The sequence below is a fragment of the Epinephelus moara genome, chromosome 17 (genome assembly GCF_006386435.1).
Source record: "Epinephelus moara isolate mb chromosome 17, YSFRI_EMoa_1.0, whole genome shotgun sequence".
Taxonomy (NCBI): domain Eukaryota; kingdom Metazoa; phylum Chordata; class Actinopteri; order Perciformes; family Serranidae; genus Epinephelus; species Epinephelus moara.
Window position 1 is genome coordinate 18,366,015 of NC_065522.1, and position 24,928 is coordinate 18,390,942.

A 24,928-nucleotide genomic window follows, 5' to 3' on the forward strand; every position below is an offset into this window, starting at 1 on the left:
ACTGACAGCAGCTTCAGCTTAACATGGAAGCTCTTCAATAAAACCTGAGTCTTAGTATGATGCTTATTTTTGGACTAAAGGTATGACAGATCTACATTCTAACTAGTCTAAGCGTCTAAGTCATTCCTGCTCCCTGCCAAATTATTTCCCCCACACAACTCATCACTGACAAACCTTGAGTAAAGCCCACTCCTTCCACCGCAAACCATAATGTGGATCCAACTCCCACAAGGCCTTCTCGACAGCGACAGCTCATTCCTGCCTTATCAGAGTCGTGGTCCAAATTACAGTAATCCATGTTTCTCCAACTCCATGTACAGTAACTCCTTGCTGCACCTACATGTGAACTGCACGGTGCATCCAAGAAGCAGCAGCCTTCCCTCTCTACAGCACCCCCAGCCTCAAGGAAGGTGTTAGGAACTCTCACAAGAGTAAAGTTACTCTTATCAATGACAGATGCATGTTTACTATTTCAAGCTTTATCACCAGGAGGAGGTAGAGGTGTTGGAATACAACAGCTAAAGCCGTACACACTTTGCCCACCATGGTGCAGCTGCCTACCCCTGCATTAGAATAAAGAAAATTTAAAAACGCATGTCTAACGTTTAAATGTCGAGGAAAGAAATGGTTTCTACATATGACCACATGTCCTCACAGCACTGACTGATCAGCTAATGTGCAATCACCGATATCCAAGTTGATAAACTTACCTGTCTGTTATGACTGAGAGGGATGAATGTCAAAAATGGTTGTGGCAATACCACAACAAAATCCAGTTTAAAAAAAAAGTTATACACACTTTGCAAACTGCTAAAAAAAGAAGAAGCTAGAATTACAGTTGCCTAGAAAAGCAGAATAATAAATGTGCACAGGTATCTTCACACAGTGACATTTGCCTACATTTATCACAAAAGGTGAATGCACTCAGCTGCCAGTTTATTAGGTACACCACGCTAAAACAAATGCATTCTAATACAACAATCCTGCATTACATCATACCTTCAAGAAGGTTGTAATGTTTGGTTTTTATTAAAACTGTTTAGAGATGTGTTGATTCCACTGTATGATCATTTTGGAGATGAGTTTACAGTGCCTTCCTTCAGTGATGTAAATGCCTGTTTGTATGGCTGTTGTCACAATAAAATAACTTGAAAAACATCAATGTTCAATACCATTTTGATACCACGAAGAAAAACTGACATTGAGGGCATAACATTTAAAATGGTCATTAAAACATGACTATAACAAGGCTTCAGCATGACAGCAATGACTTTTCTTTTCTTCTTAAAACTTAACATTAACAAAAAAAACAATATTCTTCTTGTGGTAGTTCACATGTTCAAAAGACTCGTCACACATTCAAAATGCTATAAAGTGCAAGTTAAACAACAAAACTGCTCCACAAATGCAGCCATGCAACCGGAGTGAATGAGATGACAAGAAGGCAGCACAATAAGTGAGTGAGTGACAGGAGGAAGAACTGCAGCAGCGTGTGTGTTCATTCGCTGTTGGAGAGAAGAAACAGCAGGAAAGAAGAACTGAAACCCTTCAGATATTCACAACTGATATGCATCAATAAATCAATACTTATGACAACACTGGTCAGTATAATGCAGCACAACTCAGCAGCACTGTGGACGTCAGCCTCCAAAATGATCATACAGTTCAGTCAACCCATCTTTCAATATAATCTTGAACAATGAAAGGAGGATTTATTACATGCATTTTGTATTAGTTGGTATTAGTTTTAGCTAGCTGTACCTAATAAACTGGCAGATGAGTGTATATCAACACATACACACAAAAATGACAAGCTTTTAAGTGCCGTATATGACACGATACAGGCCTTAAACACTGCAAATGTAGCCTTCATTTGGAGGCATTTCTGGTTTGATGCCTGAGTATTTGTGGATAAGCCCTTAAGTGCTATATCGTAGGCAACTGGAGTTTCTTGAAGGCCTACAATATAGCGCTTAAGTTTACCAAGACCTGGATAACTGAGAATCTTCACCAACATTTTGGAAAAGCCTGAACCAAAATTAAAAAGCTGGAGTGGGAGTACTCAGTGGAAAAAAATGCATTTCCCTGTCAGACCACATGATGGCAGCAGATATTAGCAAAACACAAATGGCACCAAGCAGAAACTGTGAATCCATTTGAGCTCTTTCTCACCCTGAAAAAAAGGTACCTACTGAACAAGCTGCAAAATATCATTCCTCCAGTATGAAAAGAAAACAAGCTGGATAATAACTGGTCGATACTGACAAGTGTTTTATTAGTAACACAGACCTGGAGACAGAGCCAATAAGAAGCCGGTGTGAGCCTTGACGAGACTGACATTGTTCAGAAGGCATTTAAAGACGGAGGGTCTAATAGTTGAACCCATACAGTAAGCGGAGCAGGTCGAAACTGAAAAGAGGAAGGCTGCAAAATTTTGAATCAAATACAAAACCAACTGCAACAAAAACAGAAGGGGGAAAAAAACTTTAAGTGCAATTTCCTATTCGATGAAATCAGGATGGCATCAGATGGCGAAGGGGGAGAGAGAGATGTGGTGGTATGCAGAAGTCATATTATCACGTATTATAATAGAGAAACAATCAGATATGGAAAGGCGGCACGGCAGTCCACGTATCGTTACAAGCCATTTCTTTTTCTCACAACTTTTCAGTCACGTCTAATCACTGAGTCCCATGAGGAGCTTCGGGGAAAGAGTAATGGTTATGGCTGAAAAAGAAAAATCTCAGGCTGCTCGGCTAGTTGTCCAGAAAAATGCCTGTGGATGGTATGTTGCAAGCAAAAGTCCATTGAGTACACCATGTAGGTTGATCCATTCGTGTTCAGGGAAAATAAACGTACCTCAGGAATCAGTGAATTACCGCTGGGGGGATGAGGTTGATCTAAAAAGGGGCGGTTTTCTAGTTTCCCCTGCTCAGTTGCTCTGAGAGGTTAAGACAGTAAATTGATGAGTTGTCTGCTTAAGTGCAATGTCTGATGACGATGAAGAAGAAGAAGAAATAATGACGTAGAACGGTCTTTGTTGCTTTGCTGATCCTCCTCCCCCCCCGCCCCTCCCAATTGTCAAAAAAGTTTAAAAAGGGACTAACGAATACTCCGACTCACGTACACAAGCTCACCTCCATACGCACACAGTCAGTATCAGGAGCAATAAGGCAGAGAGGCTCCGTTTTGTTTTGGAAAAAAAAAATACAAATAAAGAATCAAGAAGAAGAAGAAGAAAAAAAAAAAACAAGCTGGCCCCTCCCACCCTCCTCAGTAGTTTCTGGGCTCTGGTAATCCCGTACTGTTCATCCCGTGTTAGGCCGTCACCCCAACCCTCATCTCCTCAGGACACGTCTGAGAGGCTCAGAGAGGGCTGGTGGGTCGTCTGTGTGGGAACGGAGGGCAGGGTGGAGGCCGGCAGAGAGGAAGAGGCTGGTCAACAAGCCCCGCCCCTCTTGATTCAGCCAATCACCAGAGTCGGTGCTGGTGGAGGTTTCGACTGAGGACGGAGCGGACATCAGCAGTGAACCTAGGAGAGAAAGAGAGAGGCAAATTAACTTCTTGACGCTGGGTGTTTCCATTAAAGGAACAGGTCAACAGTTAAGACATGCAGGTGTATGGTTTCTCTCTGACACCTCTGTGCTATAAGGGCCCCGACACACCAAGCTGACAGTCGGCAGTCAGTGAGCGTCTATGGCCACGAGAAGTGAAACACAAGTGAGGACAGCAAACATCAGCTTAAGTCAAGAGAACATGACATCAAAACAAACTTGTTATATTAAGTAAAGTTTTTTTTTTTGCCATTGGAGCTCTGTAGCAGAATGGTGTGTGTTATTTTTTAGTTTTAACTGACTGAACTAGTGCCTTGAATCTGTGCTGCCACCTGCTGGAGTAGAAAGTTATTTCCTCTCATGCAGGCACAGATAGCAACACAGATGCTAGTTGGCTGCTGGCTTTAGTCTTCGTGTTGTGTTCAAGTGCAGTTTCTTGGCCAAGACACAGGCAACATGAGGCAACACGACAGTTAGCCTTGTAGCCACGAGTTCTTCGATCTCGGTTTGGTGTGTCTGGGTCTTAAGTTTGAAGTTGGAGTAACATGTTCTAACAGATAATAACAGATAATGAATCCTTTCCATTTGTTGGACCGAAACATTTTCACCCTACAGCTCCCTTGTTTGGTTCAATAGACGCACGACCACCTCCTTGTCTTGTGCTCCTGTTGTCTTCTCAGTAGAATAAGTTTCAAATCTCTTCCTCTACAATGAACTCTGATTTCATCAAATGTCTCTATTAAAGCAAAACAGTACAAGTACAGATACTCAACAAACAGCTGTTGTTCAGTTATAAATGCCGGTCGGGATGATACAATATAACTTAACAAGCTGGCGGGAGGATTGTGTCTGGTTACCACGGAGATGACTGAATCCCTTAAAAGCGTGAATGGAAAATGCTGCAAGGCTCTTTAATTTCTGTCAAGCTGCGCTTTTTCAAAAGTGTCAAGCACCCTGCCATAAATCAGGCTGTGGTAAGCATTACAGCGTGTCCTGTGCAGACACAGACGACAGAGGACTGAAGATGCTGCTGCTCTGTTAAGGTGCTGCTTTCACTACACGTCCTGTACAGACACGGTGTCAGAGGTGCTGGTCCAGACCTTTGAATCCGCCCGTTCCACTGAGTTTGAGGTGACCAATTTGTCTGGCATGGTGACATGAAACAGCTGTTTCTTGGTTAACATAAAAAACAACTAATGAGCACCATGGGAAACTCCATTATAGAGCTTAGTACCCGACCCAGCCGTTATTTCCCGCCACTATCTTCGGGCTCGGACGGGTCTGGTTTACATCCAAAAACTGTGCACTCTCCCCATAATAGACCTCAGCTATGGAACCAACTACTTATCACACCTGAGGGGTGGAGCCACGGCCCCCCCTTTATGGTGCCACTGGCCGCGCATATGTGAGTTGTCAACGGTGGCAACGTGTGTGTCCGCTTTGTCGAGTGTACCAAGTGCAGCACGATGCTGGTATATGACAGCAAAAAGACGGGGACATTGACACTTAAGAGACACATGACAAGGGTTTGCCATGGAAAGAAAGATGAGAGTCAGCCTTCAATGTCCACGTTCGTATCCTTAAAAAAAAAACTAAAAAAAAACAGATATTTAGCATGGCTACGTATCAGTGTGGAATTAAAATGGCGTTGGATTCAGGCAGATACGTTAGTCTCTAGTGACTGCTTTAAGCTAAACTTAAGTAATGCCATCTCTGTTCTTTACGCACTGTCATGAGAGCTTTATCAATCTTCTCTTCTTACTCTCAGAAAAAAGCAAATAAGCATATTTCCCAAAATCTTAAGCTATCCCAAGAACATCTTAAACCACATTTTTTTTAATTCTACAAAATTTGTCCACAGATAGCCTTCAAAGTATACTGTTGGTGCAACATGAGGTTTTAGATCGGGCTGTCACGATAACCGCAGTATTGCAATATCGCGCAATTAACAGGCCAACTGCAAGGGATGGCAAGCAATCAGCAGAACTGCTACGTTCTTGTTTTTTCTTTTTCTTTTTAAATGGAAGATGTGTATTTATACTGTGCTAAAAATGCTAGCAGCGTAGCGAGGCGATGAGCGACTATTCTTAAGATAAGAAATATTTGGGTAAAATGCGGCTGTCACTGTGACTTTTCACCCAAACATCCAATCAAAGTAGAGAAGGGGTGGGACAAATAACACACAGACCAACCATTACATCATTGAACAACATCAAAACAGAGCAGAAATTAATACTGAGCCCGTGTTTCTGCACCAGATGCAACCAAAGCATCTCAGCTGAAAGAAGTGCTCCACCCCTTATTGCGCCTCATTGCCCTTCTGTGCTCTGCACTTAACAATGAAAAGTATTCAATCTGCTTTAATCCTTTATCATCTTTGCCTTTTTAAAAGCAACAAATACACCTAATAGTAGCCCAACAACAAATCTAATTTACAAAGCACTAAATTCAGGATGATGAAGTCATTTCCAAAAACAAAAAATTGCAGTAAAGCCATCACAGGGGAAATTCCTTCACCGCGACAGCCCTAGCTTCAGGCTAAATGCTGGAGAGCAACTGACGATGTAGGGCAGTATAGGTGGGGCATCTTTAGTCATTAATCAGGCTGTGCACCACACAACATAAAAGGGGATGTGAATGGATTATTATACAACCAACATCAAGTACAGCTGTACTGAAATGCAATGAAAAAGGCGCTGCAGTTATGACAGGTGTTAATAACTTAAATCATGTACACCAGTGGCAACCATTGTCTCTCTACCTCTTCCATCACCACAGAGTATTTCCACACAGTGTGCACAAGAGTTAAAGTGTTTGCATTGTCTCTTTTGCTTTCACGCCAACTTTATTATGCCTTTTACCTTAGTGCATCCAGCATAGGCAGCAAGTTAAGAAGTGCTGTGTCACTAGGGTCGCTGAACCAGGACTTGATGGGTATTGCATTGTCTGGAGGGCAGAGAAAAGCCAGTCAGTCGTGTCAGTGAAATGGACATGGTTGTGATTTTATGCTGCTCTGTTAAAGAGGCCACTGAGTGTTAGTGGAGCTGCAGATTTAATGTACTGTTACAGCAGTTACAATACAAGCCTTGTACTAAGAATAAACTGCTCGGTTATTTGTCCTCTTTCTGTGTCATCACAAGGTTTGTGTGTGTAGGATCGACTTTTATGTTAAAGATACATGTGCACACAGCTAAATATACACCAATCTGGATAAGTTAAAGCCATAAAGTCTTACCTGGATGGCTACGATAAGCACCAGGCGAGTTGTCCAGGATGACAATACTGGACAGGTCATCGTGTACTACAGACAGGTCTTTAATATAACTACCTAGATCCAATGTACAATGCTGGCAAGAGAAACAACAAGACAAAAGTCACCATCAGAAGAGACTTCAAAGGTCAGTGGGAGTTGTATCACCTTTAAGAAACACGCTATATAAACACAGTCTATAGTGCAGTACCTGTCTGTAGTATCTGCGTTTCAGGATGTTCCTGTTGTTGTCCAGCTTGTCTGCCACCGCTGAGCCATAGATCTCCATACTGGCTGTGAAAACCACCAGCTCATACCACTGGCTCACCTGTGCACACATGATATTGTCAGTAAACAAGTTACAGTAAGTGCTCTGTAAGTCACGAGGGGTCATTATCCAAAACAAACATAATTTTATGGCATCAGTAGCGTGAGAGTGCAGTACAATGGGGATTGATGGTAAAGATGACCGCTCACCACTTCTAAAAAGAAGTCGACATGCGGCCTTTTATGTACGAAGAATCTGACTGGGTGCTTGTCGATGACGACCTGCACGGAGACAGAAAGACAGACGGTGTTTAGGCTCAAATGCACGTGCGTTCAAACTTGTACATATTTGGCCGAACGCTCGTACTTTGAGGATGAAGTCTGGCGGCGTGCCAGGTCTCACTGTGGGTCTGAGGACCCCGTCATGGTGAGAGTGGATCAGCGTCTCGTCCAGGTCCAGAACCAGAATCTTCCTCTTTACTGCATCTGGAGTTCATCACACAGCATAGACACATGAGCTATTTTATCTCAGCACATTGACATGCACACAGGAAATCAGGTTACTGGGACAAATGAGGTTACACAAGGAATCACACAATGCTATTACATGCACTGTAATAACGACAGTTACTGGATAACCAGGGCTCTAAATGGGACTGTGTATTACAACGTAGGCTGCTAGCTGTGTAAAGAACAGGTAGAATAGCCAGCTGAGAGTCACCTTAAGGGTTTTATTTGAAGAAACAGAAAACAGCATGACGACCAATTTATTACATTTTGTTCCTGAAATCTGGTGTGTACATCTGCTGGGATCAGGATAATCCTGATTTTTTTGGATCGAAGGTATCCCAATCCTACTAAAAACACACGCACTAAAAGTTTGATCCAGAACTGGATTATGTAATCTAATCCGATTTCAGAATCCTTTTCTTTTCTTTTGAACAAACCATTTTCAAGATCTGATCCAATCCTATCACATTACTTCTGAACAATTAGGCCCTTAAAACTTAGAGAGTTACCTCATGTCAGTCTCACTTTTTTAAGGTTTATTTTAAGAACAACGTGATGGTGATGGGTAATTGCTCCTGGACCCATTTCCATTTTGCGGCTGGTTTACCTCTCTTTGGATTCATGATAGTACGCTCGATTTGCCAGCACACTTTACTTTTGGGGATAGGCTGAGCAATTAAAATACATGATGTATATCTACCCTGTCGGCTGTTGGGGCCCAGGACAACTAATTAAAATAAATTCACTTCATTTTTATAAGATAATACACCAAGAATAAATACTGCCTTTCAGGGAGTCCTGGACACGTGAATTAACGATAATTGTGACAACAAACCATAAAAACAGTTTTATGAGAGAGTTTTTGGAGCTCCCTGACAAGGCCCCAGATCAGCAACAAATTGGCATTGGCTTGGCGCTTGGAAATTGGTGCTTAAGTAGTATGTGTAAACCACATCCCAGATATCTTGCACACAAAATATCTGAACCTGTCGGGGATTTTGTTGACGAGCTACAGCCAATGAAAGCACAAGACACGAGTTGAGGACAGAGACAAGGACTGAGTAATGCTCCCTCTCCAAGGTGTGTGTGTGTGTGTGTATATGTGTTTAAGGGCACATTCACACCAGGATAATCCGGGGGACTCGGTTCAATTGGGCAAGGAATGCCGAAAGATTTCATATCTTCACTTGGTTTGGTTCACTTTCACACTGCACTTTTGAAAGTGGACCAAACCGCCTGGACAACGTCACGCAACAGCTCGTTTGGGGGCGGGATTGCCCGAAACAACGACTGGCCAGAAAGAAAAAAAAAGCATGAGGAAGAAGAAAACCTGGCTCATTGATTGGCCAGGACTGAAAACAGAAATCCATTGTGGGTAGCCACAACCAACTGCGATATATAGTTATCTGACCATATATCAATAAGCGCCTGCACCATCTCACTACTTCACGTCTGCCCATAAGATATTTTCCAACCTTTTCTTTTTTTACCTCTGCTTCTCACGGTTCGCACTGATGGCCCAAAATGCACTGCATTTTACGTCACTTCCTCTCTTTCGTTCGCGGGATCGTCGGTTTGCATTTCCCAATGTACACGAACCGCACCAGGGCTCACTTGCAAGTGAACTGTGACCCCCAGTTTTCAAGCCAACCAGGGTTTGCTCGTGTGGTCCGCACCAGAGTTCGAATGAGCATTCACACCACTCTAAACGAATCGGACTATCCGAGGAAGCAGACAGGGTTCATTCAAAGCGGACCAAATAGCGCCAGTGTGAATGCGTCCTTAGTATCTACCCACCAACCCCGAGTTGTGGTTCAACCAGTGTATCGTATGACATACTCATCAGAGGTTCCTGCTGGTTAAAGAACTTGTAGTGTGTGACCCCCCCTGTCGCTGGTCAGTCATGTAGTGTGAAAACCACAATGACTTCAAGACCGCAGTCTCAAGACAGCAAGATGTGTGCTGTGAAGAGTACAGCCATCTGACAACTAGTAACCTGTAAACTAATAATATAATAATGATACCCATAATATGCACTAAGATACGACACAGCATTTTTTGGCCAGGAGGTGCAGATACCACCTCCTAAGGGCCTTTTCTGCCGACCTTATTCTGTTATGAGAGATATTAGAGAGCAATGTGACACACAGACTTGGAGACCACTGGTGATACAGTTATAATTTTGTTCACTATGTTGTCAATACCAACAGAAATACCAGCCATTTACAGCTAAAGGAGTCACTCATTCACTTGAAACTGGACCTGGATCTCTAGCTGAGGTCACTGTTGTGAGTGAGAGGCGAGGAAAGTGAAACTGAAATGCAATCCTTCCTTCAAGTCAAGAGAGTTCTTTTGAATGAGCTCTCTTCAGGTAGAAGGGAAATGCATTCGGAGCACACACACACCAGTCCATGCTAAGTACTGCATTAAACATTTGTACTTACACACACACACACACACACACACACACACACACCTTGTCGTTGTTAGGGTCAGAGAGGGAGGCTAAATTTATTTCTTTTTTTTTGGTCACCATGCCACCGTGTTGGGTGGATCCTGACATAAACCTGCTGCAATAATTCACTGTTTTACTTAAATGCTTTTTTGGGACAATGATAGTTTACCTAGCGCAGTGGCTAACTGACCTACAGCCAAATAAGGCAGTCTTTTAATTTTAGCATTCTGGTTAAAGGCCTTGAGAAACACTATGGTCCGTCTGCTGCCTTTTTACTAGTAAAGGCTTTCTGTGCAGTGTAAAAATGTCAAACATTATTTATGCAGTACTGATACACAGATCCTTGGTATTTCACACTGGCCTATGTATTATTAAACATGAATATTATTGATTAGCTGTGGATCTGGAAGTGTCTGTGATACGGCAATTCCAGGGGCCAGATGCACGAACGATGTGTACGCACGAAAACCATGCATACGCCTTTTCCCACACATAACCTGGTAAGAATATGCAGTGAGAATGTGCGCACCTCACACACTCTTCAGACCAGACGTGCACACGGTTTTAGCTGAGAAAGCTGCAGGTGAGACAATGAGGACGAGTTTAAATGTAAGTTAAGAGACGGAAAACATTGCTTTAACATTGACACGAGTGCTATGAATCATTGATCAGCCTTCTGACATTTCTCAATACACATGATTAGGGTTTTACTGTGATGATGGTTTTCAGAAACGTGACGAATTTGTGGTACTGGTGCAACAAATATTTACAGCTGTGCTTAAAGACTGCCGCTCTGGCACGACTGGAGAACCACGCTGATGCAACACAGTCAGTGACATACTGTTGTTGAGGTATTTCTCATTGAAAGGACAAATGAATGGTGGAGGGGCACAGGAATCAACACGCAAACAGATGATTAAGGCTGTTTCTACATCAATTCATGGCGAACATTGGGTGTGGAAATGAAGCTCGTGCCCATGCGCCCACTTTAACAAAGATTGAGATTTATAAAACAGAATTACACAGCACACAGCTTTATAAATGTGAGGAACAGAACGTGTAAGCTTTTGTTTTACTCGTGACTCTACACAAGAGTTTTATGCATCTGTCCCCATGTGTTGAACCTTTCCTGTACTTTTGATACATGCTGATTGGGATGTGTGGTCCCCTGCACCTGATTGGGTCCACCTGCTGAGGCATGGCCCTTCCCTACTCTTGCTTCCTGTCTTCACAAACCTGGGTCCTGATTGGAGCGGCATCCTGTCTAGCTCTCCAATCTAGAGGGTGCAGCTAGCAACTCAGAAGACTTTGATGCAGAATTTTTTCCTAGGTGCAGGGGTGCTGTTTTGAATGTAAGGGTTTTATTTTCACTTTTAGTTTTGTTTATGCAGGTAGTAGCTCTTATTTTACTGAGTCCTGTTTAGGTTATATTTATTTCTTTGAGTTGAACAGCACCCTTCCTTTGCTGCACTGACAGATATTAATCTCGTCTACAGCTGTGCAACAGATGGACATTTCCTTTAAAGCACTGATGTTGTCTAAGGGACATTCAGGTGTGCTGTCAGCAAACCCATTCGTTATTCTTACTACTTGTTTGTCTTTCAGTTGCAATGACGCAAGAACGTCGTCACACTCTACTGTTGCTGAACCAAACTTAAGGCCAGTGACTTACATGCAAAATCTTTCTTTGCATTCTAGTTAAAAGTCACAGCAGTGCACAATTACAGGCCAATGTAGCACAACAGGTTCACTGAAACAATAAAAAAAAGAATACAGGCCAACTGATTCATCTCAATAAATATATACAGCCCTGACCTATAAGCATGACACACAAATGACAGCTTGTCTGAGTTTCCTCATATAGAGAAGGCATATTATAGAAGTCTAGAAATACTCATGATGTTCATTTGAGGTGACGACGGTACTGAGAACAAGGTCAGTGTGTGTCTGTGCACAAGTACGTTGGTATCTTGCTGATAACTTTTGTTTTCTGCACAGTCCCTTCTTTCTTGACAGACTGGTTTGACTTGTACTTGAATTTCCAAGTTACAATTATGTTGTGATAGTGTCTGCCCTCTATCATTTTATCTTAAAAAAAAAAAAAAGTTACACAGGGACCCAGAAATGTAGCTTTGCAGTAACATTAAGACATCATATCATGTACTCACTGAGTCTGTTTCTGGAAATAGGTGACAGAGGCAAAGTGTCGTATCGCACCGTCTGATACTGGATTATCTGCAAAGGAACAAGGCAAATGAAACAGTCAGTCAATCCGTAACAGATCAGCACACTGTTAATACAAACCCTACACTGAGCCGTAATGAGGTAGCTGCACCATGGATGGTTTTCAAACGCGTCTGTTTTCTTTGTGCTTTGATTAAAGATGAAAAAGGGGGGACTACATGTTTGGCACCAAATACACTGAAGGCTCCAATCTTTTCATTTCCTACTGCACTCTAAAAGTGTCTGATTTCATCTCCAAGACAACAACATCTTGTGTGACTTTACACAGACGACCAGTATTAGTGTTTTAAGAATCCTTTGGGGCATAACGGCAAAGTGGTTTTGCGTCATCTTAGTTGGTGCAATACATAATCCAATTTCGGGGAAGCATCACGACTGAAACTTAGCTGAATGAGTTAGACCAGAAGTATGGCTTTATCTCCCAAACTTCATATTTGAGAATTTAGACAATACATTCTTGGGGAATGTACATCCGAGATTTAGCAAGAGAACAGAGGAGGACACCAGGCTGAAATGAACTTGTGTCCACCCCATGACTCCTCCTCTCCAACTTCCTTGCTGCGCACCACTCAGGATGACTACAGAGAGGACCCTCTCCAGTGCCACTCTTGCCCAGGGGCTCTGCACTTTCCTTCACAGGGCTATTTATATCCCCCCAGCTGTCGGTGGGTGTCAGTGGAGCATGGGCCGCACACACAGAGGGAGACTTGCAGGGTGACTTTGACTGAGCCTGGGCTGCTTGGTACCTAAGCCTTGGACAGGGCCTCCCTCTGTGTGTGCCCTCCCACTGCTGCCTGGCAGAGTAATGCTCGGGGGAAGCCTATTGGTGCGAGCAGCTGCTGAGCACCGCAGGGGGACCTCACCCTCGACTTGGCTCTCTGCACCTCCAAGAGCGTCCATCTGGACCCCAGGCCTGCGGACTCAGACTGAGTCCCCTACCTACAGACTAAGGCTAAATCTAACATTTCAAATATTCTTGCTCTGCTAACCTGACCAACAGCCGCCCCCAAAAAAATCTAACCTTCAATGTTTGATGATTTATACAGGAGAAATGCAGCTAGTCCTTGCATTTGTGTGGCTGTACCTCAGATACTGGCAAGTGTAGTTAAGAAATAGCTCTTTAAACTTGTTTTCTAATTAAGTTTACTATCATAGAAGACTATAAAAACCTGCAGATTTTCACAGCAAAGAAGCTGAAACCAGACACAAAAAATGACATTAATTATTATCTGATTATCAAGGTTTTTGCAGATTAATTTTCTGTGAATTAACTAATCAACTAATCATTTCAGTGACTATTAAAATTAGGAGTTTTGTGTTGTGTAGCCAACTGTTTCACCACTAACTCCACACCAGACTACACGCTGTCACTCGCTCATGCAGGAGATAATAAGCAGAGCCATTACACAACATTAATAAACAACCATCTCTGCATCTGTTGACACAGAGTGGCATGCGAGGGATTATTACCTGGTCCTAATATCTATAATCCAATAGAGCTTTTATTGATCCATATGTTTGGATCGGATCACTTCTCGAAGGGAAACACCTTAAGTCCTACCTTACTCGCAGACAGCAGAGGAAACAAGGTGATTATTAGATTAATAAATTAGGTTATCATAACAAACTGGGGGATTCAACTTTAGCATCAATCCCTTGTTTTAAAAGTACTGAGCAGGTCAGGTGTTAACATCCTAACCTCAAATCACCTGCTTCAGGATCACCTGCATGATACGCTACGTTCGCAGTCACTGGATCATGACATTGTTCCAGTGCATCACATATTGTAAACAACAGCGCTAAACTGTGAGTGAGAATGAGAGAAACGGAGGGAGGGAGAGAGAACAGTACACTCTCTGTGCTGACATAATCCCTCTCACTTCAGCCATAACATGGACTGGACTACTCACTCTCAGGGCCTGTTGACAACCCGCAAGTGTTGCTGCCACACAATAAACCGCAGACAAACCTCGACCGGCAAGATGATTACAACACACGGGGCACTCCTCCAAGCTTTGTTGGGCTTGATACTGAGCTAGAGTCGAAGTCCACTCATGTTACACCACATATGCATGGCTATTAACGACTCGACAACACCTGTGCGTGCGTCTAAGTTACGGGGAGACGACTTCTGTCACCTTAAATGCCATGTTTATTGTGGAGGCATTTGAGAGCAATTGAAGGTGACTTGCAGACTTGTCCTGGCTGCTCCTCTGATTTAATGTTTGGATGTAGATGAATGAACCATTCATTCATAATATCACATCACAACCAGGCGCCTAGAGACCTTATTTAAGGGTGAAAACAATTAGTCTATTAATCAATTGCTGATAACTGATTGACTGTCATTTACCAATGATTGCACGCATGGTTTAAGTTACACAAATGTAAGAATTTGCTGTCTCTCTATCATTATTAAATGAATTTCCTTCTGAATAGCCTTTGGTTTTTGGACACTTTCTGACATTTTATAGACGAACTGGACAATTAACTAATTGAAAATATAATCTAGAGTTATCAATAAGTTGCAGGTGGACATTTAGGTGCACTTTTAACATCCTGTGTGGCACTTAAAGTACTCCTTGTGTTGCAAATGTGTTTTCACCATTCATTATCCGCTACTGAATTAAGTTTCAGACACTCCTAGCACTCATTATGCTAAATGATTAAGCAATAAATTTGACACTGCTGTTATTGAGTGGGAGGTTGGTGCTACTCAGTCACATTTACATAATATTGGTAAATGGATGCACATAAGGAGACAGGAGATAACATTACAGGTGAGACACACAGGTAGTATAGCTCTCTGAGAGCTAACTGAGCATCCCTGAAGGTGTAACCTGGGAAGCATGGCAACCTAAAGACTTTGCTCACTTGTCACAGAGACACATCAGGATCAACTGCCATATATCTTTCAACCCCCTTCTCACCGTTCGTAGGTGCTTCCTGAGGATGTACATGATGAAGCCCCATATTCTCGACGTTACGCCGAGAAAAGTGCGGATGCCAAGTAAACACTGCCGGGTCTTCAGCATGTTGACGACCACGCAAAGACCCCACAGTAACTCAACTTCAATTCTGAGTTGGTAGCACTCTTTCGCCTCAAGTTGTCGGGATAATTACGGAGGGAACTTGCTTGCTAGTGGTAGTCAAAATCCGTCTTTAGCCACAGCCGCCAAACTAGCAATTCAAATTAACAAGAGGCCAAGCAAACGTGTGAGTACCTCGCTCTGCACACTTGTGGCACAATTAGCATCAAATAGAGTGCATTCGCATTGTTACTGTGGGAGACAAACGTGGACGTGGTCAAAAGAAAAGCTGCTGCACGACGGCTGCTGCTGTATGGACCTTAGCACGCAGCTCGTTGACAAGCTAGCTCCGGAGCTAGCTGTGTACCAACTAACGTTAGCTAGTAGCCGCCGAGCTACCGCTAGCTCGACAGGGTGACCACCTTGAACCTTGGACAAAAATACCCCAAAAAAGCTGTGGGGCCGCTCGTTGTCAGGCACCGGGTCAGCGCGACTTCACTCTGTGCGGCGTCCGAAGAGAGACAGCTTTGTAAAAGTTCCCCAAAGTCAAACCGGCCCGGTTAAAATCAGTTTGTAGTCCAGTGGAAATCCGGAATGAAACTGCGAGCCGCCATCGCCGCCTTGCCGTCACTTCCGCGAGGAATCCTGTGGTCGCGCGCAGCACGTCCACGTGGAAAGAAAATAAACAGACGTGAACGAGCAAACGTGTGAGCCTGATTCAAGTCTGTTTAAATTAGCCTGGTTAACCTCTGTGATTTTTCAGACACTAGTTTATTGTTTGTACTGCAGTTTGATTTTTGCCTAGACATTTTTGTGTATAAAAAACATGTTGCTTTACTTTGGCAGTCAATAATCCAATATATGTCACTGTGATTCAAAGTTTTAAAACAATCATGGGCGTAGTTTTTTCTTTCAAAATTGGTGGGGTGACACAATGGAAACGGGGGGGGGGGGGTGTCCTCCCTGGATAATTCAGAGCATCAAACATTTAATTTCCTGAGACACTTTCAATCTGAAAACTGCACCGTTTAACTTCATGTTTCCTCAAAATGGTGAGCATCAGGCTTCAAGGTACTTTCTCTTATTTGGTGGATGTGTCACTGGTGTACCCAATCAACAGAGGTGTGTATGTAAACCAAATTCTGGAATCAATTTATGGTGGACATGTCTTTAAATGTCAAAATAATAGACCTCTGCTGTTTAAATGGTGTTATTTGTTCTAAATACTGTGGGGGACGTGGCCCCTGTGCACCCCCCAAAAATTCACTGGGCATGGGCGAATGTGTTTTATAGGCACTATATATGGGAATATTGAGCATGGGTAGCTTTTACTGCTGTCAGTGAACACATGGGCGTGCCAACGGCAAGTTAATGCAAAAATCTTGCTGCCAAATTACTTCAACTTTTTAGGAAAATAATATTGATCCCCTCTGACACTTCCATGCAAATTGCACCATAGATTGTAATGTTATTTATAATGGGAAATGATTTCACTCGAAAATAATTATCATTTGATGCAAATAGACCCAGGGCATTAAGTAATTAATCTGTGTTAAAGTCACCCATTTAGGAATCCAATTTGTCAATATTAACCATGGAAGATAATGTAACTGTTAACATAATAAATCTCATGAATATTATTTCTGATCATGGATACATACATGGACATGATATGGACAGTAGTGAGCAGCACTTTTCCTTCTGACAATAGGATCTTTAGAAGCTCTGGGAAAGGAAACAGTATCCAGGATGCATGTTTTCCTTTATCACTTTAATTATCTTGTGACACCGCTCATTTTTATTTTGCCCTGACGTCCAAGTTGGGAACCACTGCAATAAATCATTGTGCTAAGAGTCAGTTCGATGTCTGTGGAAATAAGATGGTGCATTACACAAACAATCAGGGTTGGAAATTAACTTTTTTGTCCACCTGCCACTGTGGCTTGTGAATTCCAAAATCTACCGATAGATATAAATCTAGCAGCCACTTGCATATTTTACCAGCATTTGGCTGGTGCTAATTTTCAACCCTGCGTACAACATTCTATTTTTTGAAAAGAGAGTGTGGTATCGGCTAACAGTTGGACAAAATAAAAATAAATTTAATCAATGTGATTAAAAAAGGTGAAAAATAATATTAGGAAACACTCTTTAATAAAACAATTTTATAAACATAATACGGACTTCTTACAGAAATACTGGACATTATTTTTCATCTTCAAAGCTCCATGAGCTGCGGTGTTAAGGCTTTTAATCTGCACTACTGAAACAAGCTCAGTGTCTTGAAGGCAAGGAGGACATGAAACACGGATCCTTTGTGCCCGAACCCTACACATCTAGATCATCGTCAGGATCCTCCTGGTCATAGTCATCATTGGCATCAGGCTCGTACAGAATTCGTCCTGAACCTGGGCCTGAGTGGAGCAGAGCAGTTTTCCTGTAGGCGCAAAAAGGGGACAGCGTTTTGGAGTTGTTTGTAAAAATTAACAAAACATATCGAACGAAATCACAAGAAAACTGTTGAAAAATATGACAAATGTTCCTCACTTCTCTTTGCTGAAGACAAAGGGAAGTGCAAGTTTCTCTTTAGCCTCACGCTCTGTATCAGAGAGTCGAAGGTTAAAGGTCAAGTTGGCTGTTGGGTCCGTCTATGGAAACACAAAAAGGACACTTTTCAGTCATGAGCCCTATCTTTAGCTGAATGATCCCCGTATGGTGAGAAGGTGATAAACGTGATATACTGCACCTCCTGCTCCTCAGGGTCAGCCTGCTTGGGTCCAAATTGGCTGGGTTTGCCTTGTACTGTGACTGTGAGATCATCTTTGATGGTGAAAATCTCCTCCTAAGGACAAAAAATATATATATCAGCTGTTTTAACAGTGAAGGAACACAATGATCCCAAATGAAACACTCCTTACATCTTGCATAACTTTTCCCGATTTTGAGCGCTTCGTTATCTTTGCCACAGCGTCGTCTCCTTTTATCCCCGGTGCTACGGTGATGACTGAAGTAGCCAAGTGGCATACACTTCCCACAGTGCCCCTCTGATGCATATCTGCGTGGAGCAGGCCGATTATAGATCTCACAGCTCCCCCTAATGAAAAACCAGAAAAATACCATTAAATAGTGGCAAAACTAGATGATCTTCAAGTTACACTTTGTTCTCAAATACATCAGCCATGGACGTTTATTTCACAATAGGATGGTGCACCTCTTTTTTTGATAGATATTAATAGTCCTCAATTTCTCTTAGAAGATAATTAGACTCTCACAGCCTGGATGTCTTTTCTTCCGTCATCAAATACTACACAAAAAAAGAAGAAGATGATTTATCACCTTTTCTAAGTTGCTGAAGAGTCTTGCAGACAGCAGGGGGACTGAGGTGTCTCAGAATCCACGAAAGAGAGTCGATCACTAAGGTAGCTGGTTTGGGGTGTGATGCGTGCTTGACCAGACGTGTAACTTCCTCCAAACAGAACTGGTGAACTGTGAAAGCTGGGTGATCGGTCCAGCCAAGGGGATCTGTGTAGGCATTGTGAAAGTGTAGCCTGAAACAGATGATTAACAGTCGGTTTGTTATAGGTTAAATAAACTGTCTAATAAAAAGGGCTGCAGCTGGATTGATAGTGCTTCTGATCATTTGGTATATATCAATATTAAAACAGGTGGCTATTAATTTACTGTTGATGGGCTAATTTTTTCAATACTAATCTTAGTTACCTCTGAGTAGGTGATCCTTTCAAACCATCTTTCAGCTCTTCCTCACTGATGTCAAAGCCAAGGACATGGACAGCTTCCTCCCTGAGTTCATAAGGCAAAGCAAGCTTTAGAATTGTGGTTGTTGTTAGTTTGTTTTAGCAAATACATAACTTAGAAACATTACTAACCCATTGTACATACATACCTGTTCAGTGCAGCATTGATGAAGCTCTTCAGGAGGTGTCGACCCGAATAACTGACAGAATCTGACAATGCAAATATAAATTACATGACTTTATTGTATGCTAATACTTTGGTTCACACAGTTATGTTATTAGTCTCAGTTTGGACTTAAATTCTACAATACTTAAAGCATTTACCTTGTATTATGAGAAGCCCTCCAGCATCAATGCCTTGCAATAAGTCAGGCAACATGGTAGTGGGTTAACTATCTAAGTAAACTGTAGTCCAGGTAGCTTCAGCTAGTTAGCATGTCTCTAATTCGCCACCTATTTAAACGTTAATACGATAATAAAACATCGTAGAGCAAACTAATTCAACGGCTGAAGAACGAGGCCGCTAAAAATTAGACTGGTAACCGCCTAAAGTCACAGAAACTCATAATTTACTGAAAATGAAGCTTCCTCTGTCCATACTTACTTCAACATGTTTCGCTAGGTAGCATGTTTGGAGTGTATAGCTTCAAAAACGTCATATCCCAGAGTTCCTCACACTCTAATATCGATTATATGTGGGTAATGTAGTTCTGGAACATTTACGACCTGGTTCGTCTCAGGTTGAACGACGACACAGTAAACTACGTTACCCAGCATTCCCCGCGGGGAACACTGCGCTGGCAGCCTCAAGAGGTTTCTGCCGCGCAGGGAGAAGACCGTGCGGAATAAAGTCAAAACTCCAGTCGTTTTGTGTGCCTACAGCGAAGAAACGAAAAAAACTTCATCGCAGAAGTTCACATTACGGATTTACGTTAACGACTACCCGCGTGAATCTATGGATTTTACGGTTTTGCTATATTTTAACACCGAGCGTTATATAAATGTAGTGACGAAGAAAACGGAGCTTTAAGTGCAGCACGTTAAGCGACAGAGGAATTAGTATTTTGCAGAGCTAATAACGTTAGTGAAGGGACAGTTCAGAGGCGGTTTGCCCGTGGCACGCTGTTGTAACGGATCCCCAGGGAGGGAATAACACAACTTCGACCCACAGTTTGAGTGCTTTTTGAGGAATAGTCTTTTCGGTGTTGCGCGCCCTTGTCTCGCTGCTGCTAAAGTTCCCCGGCGGTAAGGTGCAGCCACGCCGGGGGAAGGCACAGCGCGACGGCCGCTACTCTCCGGCTAGCTCGCCTGCTGCTTCTGTTCCTTGGATCGGGGCCTTGTCGGTGAGGCGACAATGCTTGACATAATGTCTGAGCACCAAGGTATGTTTCATCTGTATTCCTTAGCGGGCTATTAAAACACTGTTTCTGTGTAGTGCTAAAATTGCTCTCTGTTGAAATCTGCCTGCTGTATTTTGCGGACATTAAGATGGCTAACGTTAACCTAACGCAAGTTATGTCCACCGTTAACGTTACGTTTGGTTGCGTATGCTGTATTAGTAACATCACTTGCTCTTGAGCAACTTTTAATTTGTCGTCAAAATGCCATGAAAGTTGTGTTAAAGTGAATATCTCATGTTTTGTTCGCTTACCGTAGCTAACCCAATGTTAACGTTTGCACAGTGAAGTTAGCTTGCTATTTAACGCGCCGATCCATGTAGCTTAACGTTAACAGCTAATAGCTGGATAGCTAACGTTACCAAACCACTTCGCAGAAAACAATCTGTACCTTGACAGTTTTTACGTTAAATTAAATCACTTGTCAGCCACGAAAAACTAAGTTGAAACCGATTGAACGTTACACCGTGCTAACACCAAGCTAACACGGCTAATAAGCCTCCCACTTCTATTTCAAGAAAGCCAGGGTGATTAGCTAGCTAACCGAGTGGCTGCTTGTTAGCATAAGTTACCTCAGATCGAAATTCCCTGTTAACAATGTCGAGTTTAAATGCAACTTATTAAATACATATTTATGTAGGAGCTCACTCTAGTCGAAAGCCCGTTTGCCGTTATTGCTGCAAACGCCATAACGTGTTGTTAGCTTCCCCTCTAAATGTCAGCTAACGTTAGCATGTAGCATCCAGACAATACAAAATGACAAGTTTAAAGCTTGGCATTGATCAAACTGAGCTTTGCTAGCCACCGTTTCACCAAACCAACCATTTGTTTTAGCGCTGATGTTAAACCGATGGGCGACTATTTATGGCTGATGGCGAAATAACCGGACTTTGTATAAAGTTCAGATGGTGATCAAGTGACACCGGTTGCGGTTTGTTGGCAGACCCAGTCACCTAGCGTTAACATCCGATGACTGGTTTGCTTATTTTCCGCTCAAACGGCCATCAGTAAGCTCTGTCGGTCAATTTAACGTAACTAAACAAACACGGCTCTTAAATAAGCTCAACATACTCATCACTAATAACCCCGATTAAGTTATTGAGCCGTGTTAGCAGGCTAATGCTAGCGTTAGTCCACATGCGTCTCATCATACCCCTAGGTAACTGGGTACTGGTTATTCTGTTGAGCTATTTCTGTGAAAATATTAAGCAAATCAAGACTGGTTCACTTGTCACTTACTCATCTGTTTTGTCTGTCTCCACTAGATTCACTGTTATCGTGCAAAACGGAACCTTTGGTGAGTACTTTGCAATGTGAATATGAATACTCATGAGTAGCTTTTGTCAGTGGAGCTTTTAATGTTAGCTTCAGTTTGTTAAACAAAGCCATGTGCTTTCTTGTAGCCCCCAGAGAGGAAAAAGAGGACAGTTGAGGACTTCAACAAGTTCTGCAGCTTTGTCCTGGCATATGCTGGTTACATCCCCAGTCCTAAAGAGGTAAGCTGCTATGAATGTCACTGTCGATATTAGAAACTGCTGTTATCACATGCCTTACTCAGGCTGGGATGAAATACTGAAATGCTTTTTCCTCTTGTCTTGTAGGAAAGTTCATGGTCTCCAACATCATCCAGCTCTGCACACAGTTCAGGGTTATCAGCAGACGGAGGTGGCGGAGGCAGCAGCTCCACCGGCAACAACTGGGCAGATGGAAGCTCAGACATTCACACCATCCACACATTTGTCCGTAAGGCTCGAGCAAATAAGGGCAAGAACATTCGCCGCATGCACTCTGACAGCACTCTGCTGGACAAGATGCGCCTTAAAGACTCCCTGTACGAGAGCCAGGCCAGCACTAAGGCCGAGCGCAAGAAGGACAAAAAACTGAAAAAGCTGTCGCTGGGCTCTGCCATGACGGCGGCAGATAGCGGCAGCAGCGAGGGCGAGAAAAGAGCCCGCATCAAACGCAGCAAAAACTCAAAACAGCCAAAGCCTAAGAAGCTCAAAAGTTCGGCTGCTCAAAGCGAGACAGACTCTGAGGCACGGCATACGCACACAGAGGTACGACCTGCCAGAGAGGAGCTGTCGGAGCACGGGGGGTCCACCCCTGGCATGCAGGGCCTGGGGAAGATGCAGGCAGACGAGTCCATCAGGGAAGCAGAGATGAGCTCCAGTGAGGGTGAGACCTGGATCGCAGATGAAGACATCATGGTGGAGTCAGGTATGACATTTTGTCCTTCAAACTAGCTTTTTTGTCCTCTTCTTAGCATGCACCGATTGATTACTTATCAGCTCTGATGTTCTGTTCCCTTTATCAACACAGGGGACGATTCATGGGACTTGATCACCTGTTACTGTGGGAAGCCATTCGCAGGGCGGCCGATGATCGAGTGCAACCAGTGCGGCATATGGGTGCACTTGTCGTGCGCGAAGATCAAGAAGTCCAACGTTCCCGACATCTTTTACTGCCACAAGTGCAGGGACGTGCGGCGGTCTGGACACAAAAAAGACCTGTAGACACGAAGAGGACGGAAAGGACCGAGGAGCAGCCGCCCTGTTTTACGCTGTCCTCTTGACACTTGTTTTTCTTTGATGCCTACAGCCAAAACAGCCTAAATTATCACCTGGATGGCAACTGTATTGTCAGTTTGTAGGATTTCTTTTTTGACAATCACAACCATTCTTATTTATCCTCACTGTTTCTTTTCTTCTTTTCTTTGGTTACTGTGAAGAACTGGACAGACGGCAACAGTGACAGCGGAGAACCATTTATTTGTTCGTAAATAATCCCTTCATTAATTGGCTTTATTGTTGTATACCGTGCTGGTAGCGTGCACATAAACTCTCACACTTACTCTCATATTCACTTGTAAATTATTTCTTAACAAACCAGTAAAACTTTTCTTTAGTGTCTCAAGGAGTATTTTCAGTTTCCACCCAACTTCAAATCAATGCAAGTTTTAAACATTAACAAAATTTTAAAGCGGAAGAGATGGGAAACGTCGCCGCTGTTATTTGTTTAGAAGTATGTTATAATGCTAGACGGGCAGCTCATTTTTTATTTGTGATTGTATTCTGGAGATTTATTTTTGAGCTTGCGTTTTTGTTTCGGTCGTCAGTGATAATCACTGAACTTTAAAAATGTAGAGATCTCACTCCTCTAGAATAAGTGATCTTTAAACTCCGTTGAATCTGTCGACATTTATTAATGCTACATTTCAAATTGCACACAGACTGTTCTTTCGGCAGTGCACTTTTTTTTTGGGACATGATGAGCTGCGGCTGATTTAAATCTGTACTTGGCATGTCGCTGTGTACATTCATGATTAAGCGCTTACTGTTTCTCCCTGTCTGGCTTGGTAATCAATTATAGCCATTTACCATGAACAACATTTACATTGAAAGCTGTTAAATTTTGATGTTTCTGTTTCATGTGTGGTTTTAGTTTTTTCCATGTTTTAAAAACTCATCTGATACAAGGGCGTTTCGTTGTTGTATGACGAATGGTTTGGCAGTGCTTTACAATATCAAAAGTGGCTCCGAGGCTCGTTTTATGAATGGTTGTAAAATATTTGTTTTTCTGTTTTCATGTTTATTTCTTAGCTTTCTGAGAAGCGGGATTAGGGATGCGCCCGCATCAGAGAATGGACATAAGATTGTCTCACATCGAGAACAAAGTTGTAGTGTACAGAAAATAAGTTGACACCGCGTAGGTTGCGGCGTTTTGTTTATGTTGTTTGGTTTTACCATGTGCTTTTTCTTTTTGTTGATGGGAGAGTCTTGGTAAGTCTCCAGTAGCAGTTGCACTCTCTCTACAACTTCAATTCTGTGTACATATCCTGTTCTTTGACAACTGTACATATGTGAAAGTGAAGAGAGAAAATACCCAAGCAAAATCTATATTTTCTGCAGTCTGATATTGTTTTCTTTAATTGTAGCTTGAAAAATAAAAGTCTTTGGGAACATAATGGTGGTATTTTGAATCAAAGACACACAAAAAAGACACAACAGTTATTTTGTCACATTTAATTACACATTTGCACACAGCAGTGTTTGTCATGTTCGCATCTGTGACCACTAGAGGGAGCAGGTCAACAGGCGTCTCACTTGTTAGTAAGGCAGTGAGTTAAATAAGGAATAAATACCATGGCATATGTCATACAAAGTTCATACATGGATTGGCTCTGAGAAAATTTATGGAAGGAGGAGGAGGAGTTGCTCTTTAATGCCGGTTGTCTTCCCAGTGGATGTCAGGTTCATCCTGTAACACAAACACACACATGCTCAGTATTTCACCGTACAAAAGCAGCGTCTTGAATTATCAAGGCTATAAATCATCATTATTATCTGTATCAGTGACTCTACAGGAGCACGATAATGTCATTGAAAACCTGGGGAAGTGATCCAAGAAAAGTCTGCTATTATAACATTTATCCACCGTCATATATTAATGGTGTCTATCAGGCTCTCC

At 42.6% G+C, this 24,928-nt stretch overlaps 3 protein-coding genes across 3 annotated transcripts; 1 reads left to right on the plus strand and 2 right to left on the minus strand.

The window, feature by feature from the left end:
- Positions 1–2,251: 2,251 nt before the first annotated feature.
- ctdnep1a (CTD nuclear envelope phosphatase 1a) lies at positions 2,252–15,945 on the minus strand. Its single transcript, XM_050066913.1, has 8 exons — positions 15,211–15,945; positions 12,205–12,271; positions 7,439–7,557; positions 7,282–7,353; positions 7,016–7,132; positions 6,790–6,901; positions 6,416–6,500; positions 2,252–3,532 (listed from the first exon to the last, which is right to left on the minus strand). The coding sequence occupies exons 1-8, from the start codon at positions 15,313–15,315 to the stop codon at positions 3,472–3,474; spliced, it is 738 nt and encodes a 245-aa protein (XP_049922870.1). The 5' UTR covers positions 15,316–15,945; the 3' UTR covers positions 2,252–3,471.
- A 1,116-nt stretch (positions 15,946–17,061) lies between these two features.
- elp5 (elongator acetyltransferase complex subunit 5) lies at positions 17,062–19,686 on the minus strand. The gene is made up of 8 exons (XM_050066912.1): positions 19,389–19,686; positions 19,214–19,274; positions 19,030–19,110; positions 18,646–18,857; positions 18,228–18,403; positions 18,056–18,151; positions 17,857–17,957; positions 17,062–17,746 (listed from the first exon to the last, which is right to left on the minus strand). The coding sequence occupies exons 1-8, from the start codon at positions 19,441–19,443 to the stop codon at positions 17,638–17,640; spliced, it is 891 nt and encodes a 296-aa protein (XP_049922869.1). The 5' UTR covers positions 19,444–19,686; the 3' UTR covers positions 17,062–17,637.
- Positions 19,687–19,898: 212 nt separating this feature from the next.
- Positions 19,899–24,425, plus strand: phf23b (PHD finger protein 23b). The gene is made up of 5 exons (XM_050066911.1): positions 19,899–20,446; positions 21,727–21,758; positions 21,865–21,957; positions 22,063–22,678; positions 22,781–24,425. The coding sequence occupies exons 1-5, from the start codon at positions 20,419–20,421 to the stop codon at positions 22,972–22,974; spliced, it is 963 nt and encodes a 320-aa protein (XP_049922868.1). The 5' UTR covers positions 19,899–20,418; the 3' UTR covers positions 22,975–24,425.
- The last annotated feature ends 503 nt before the right edge of the window (positions 24,426–24,928 follow it).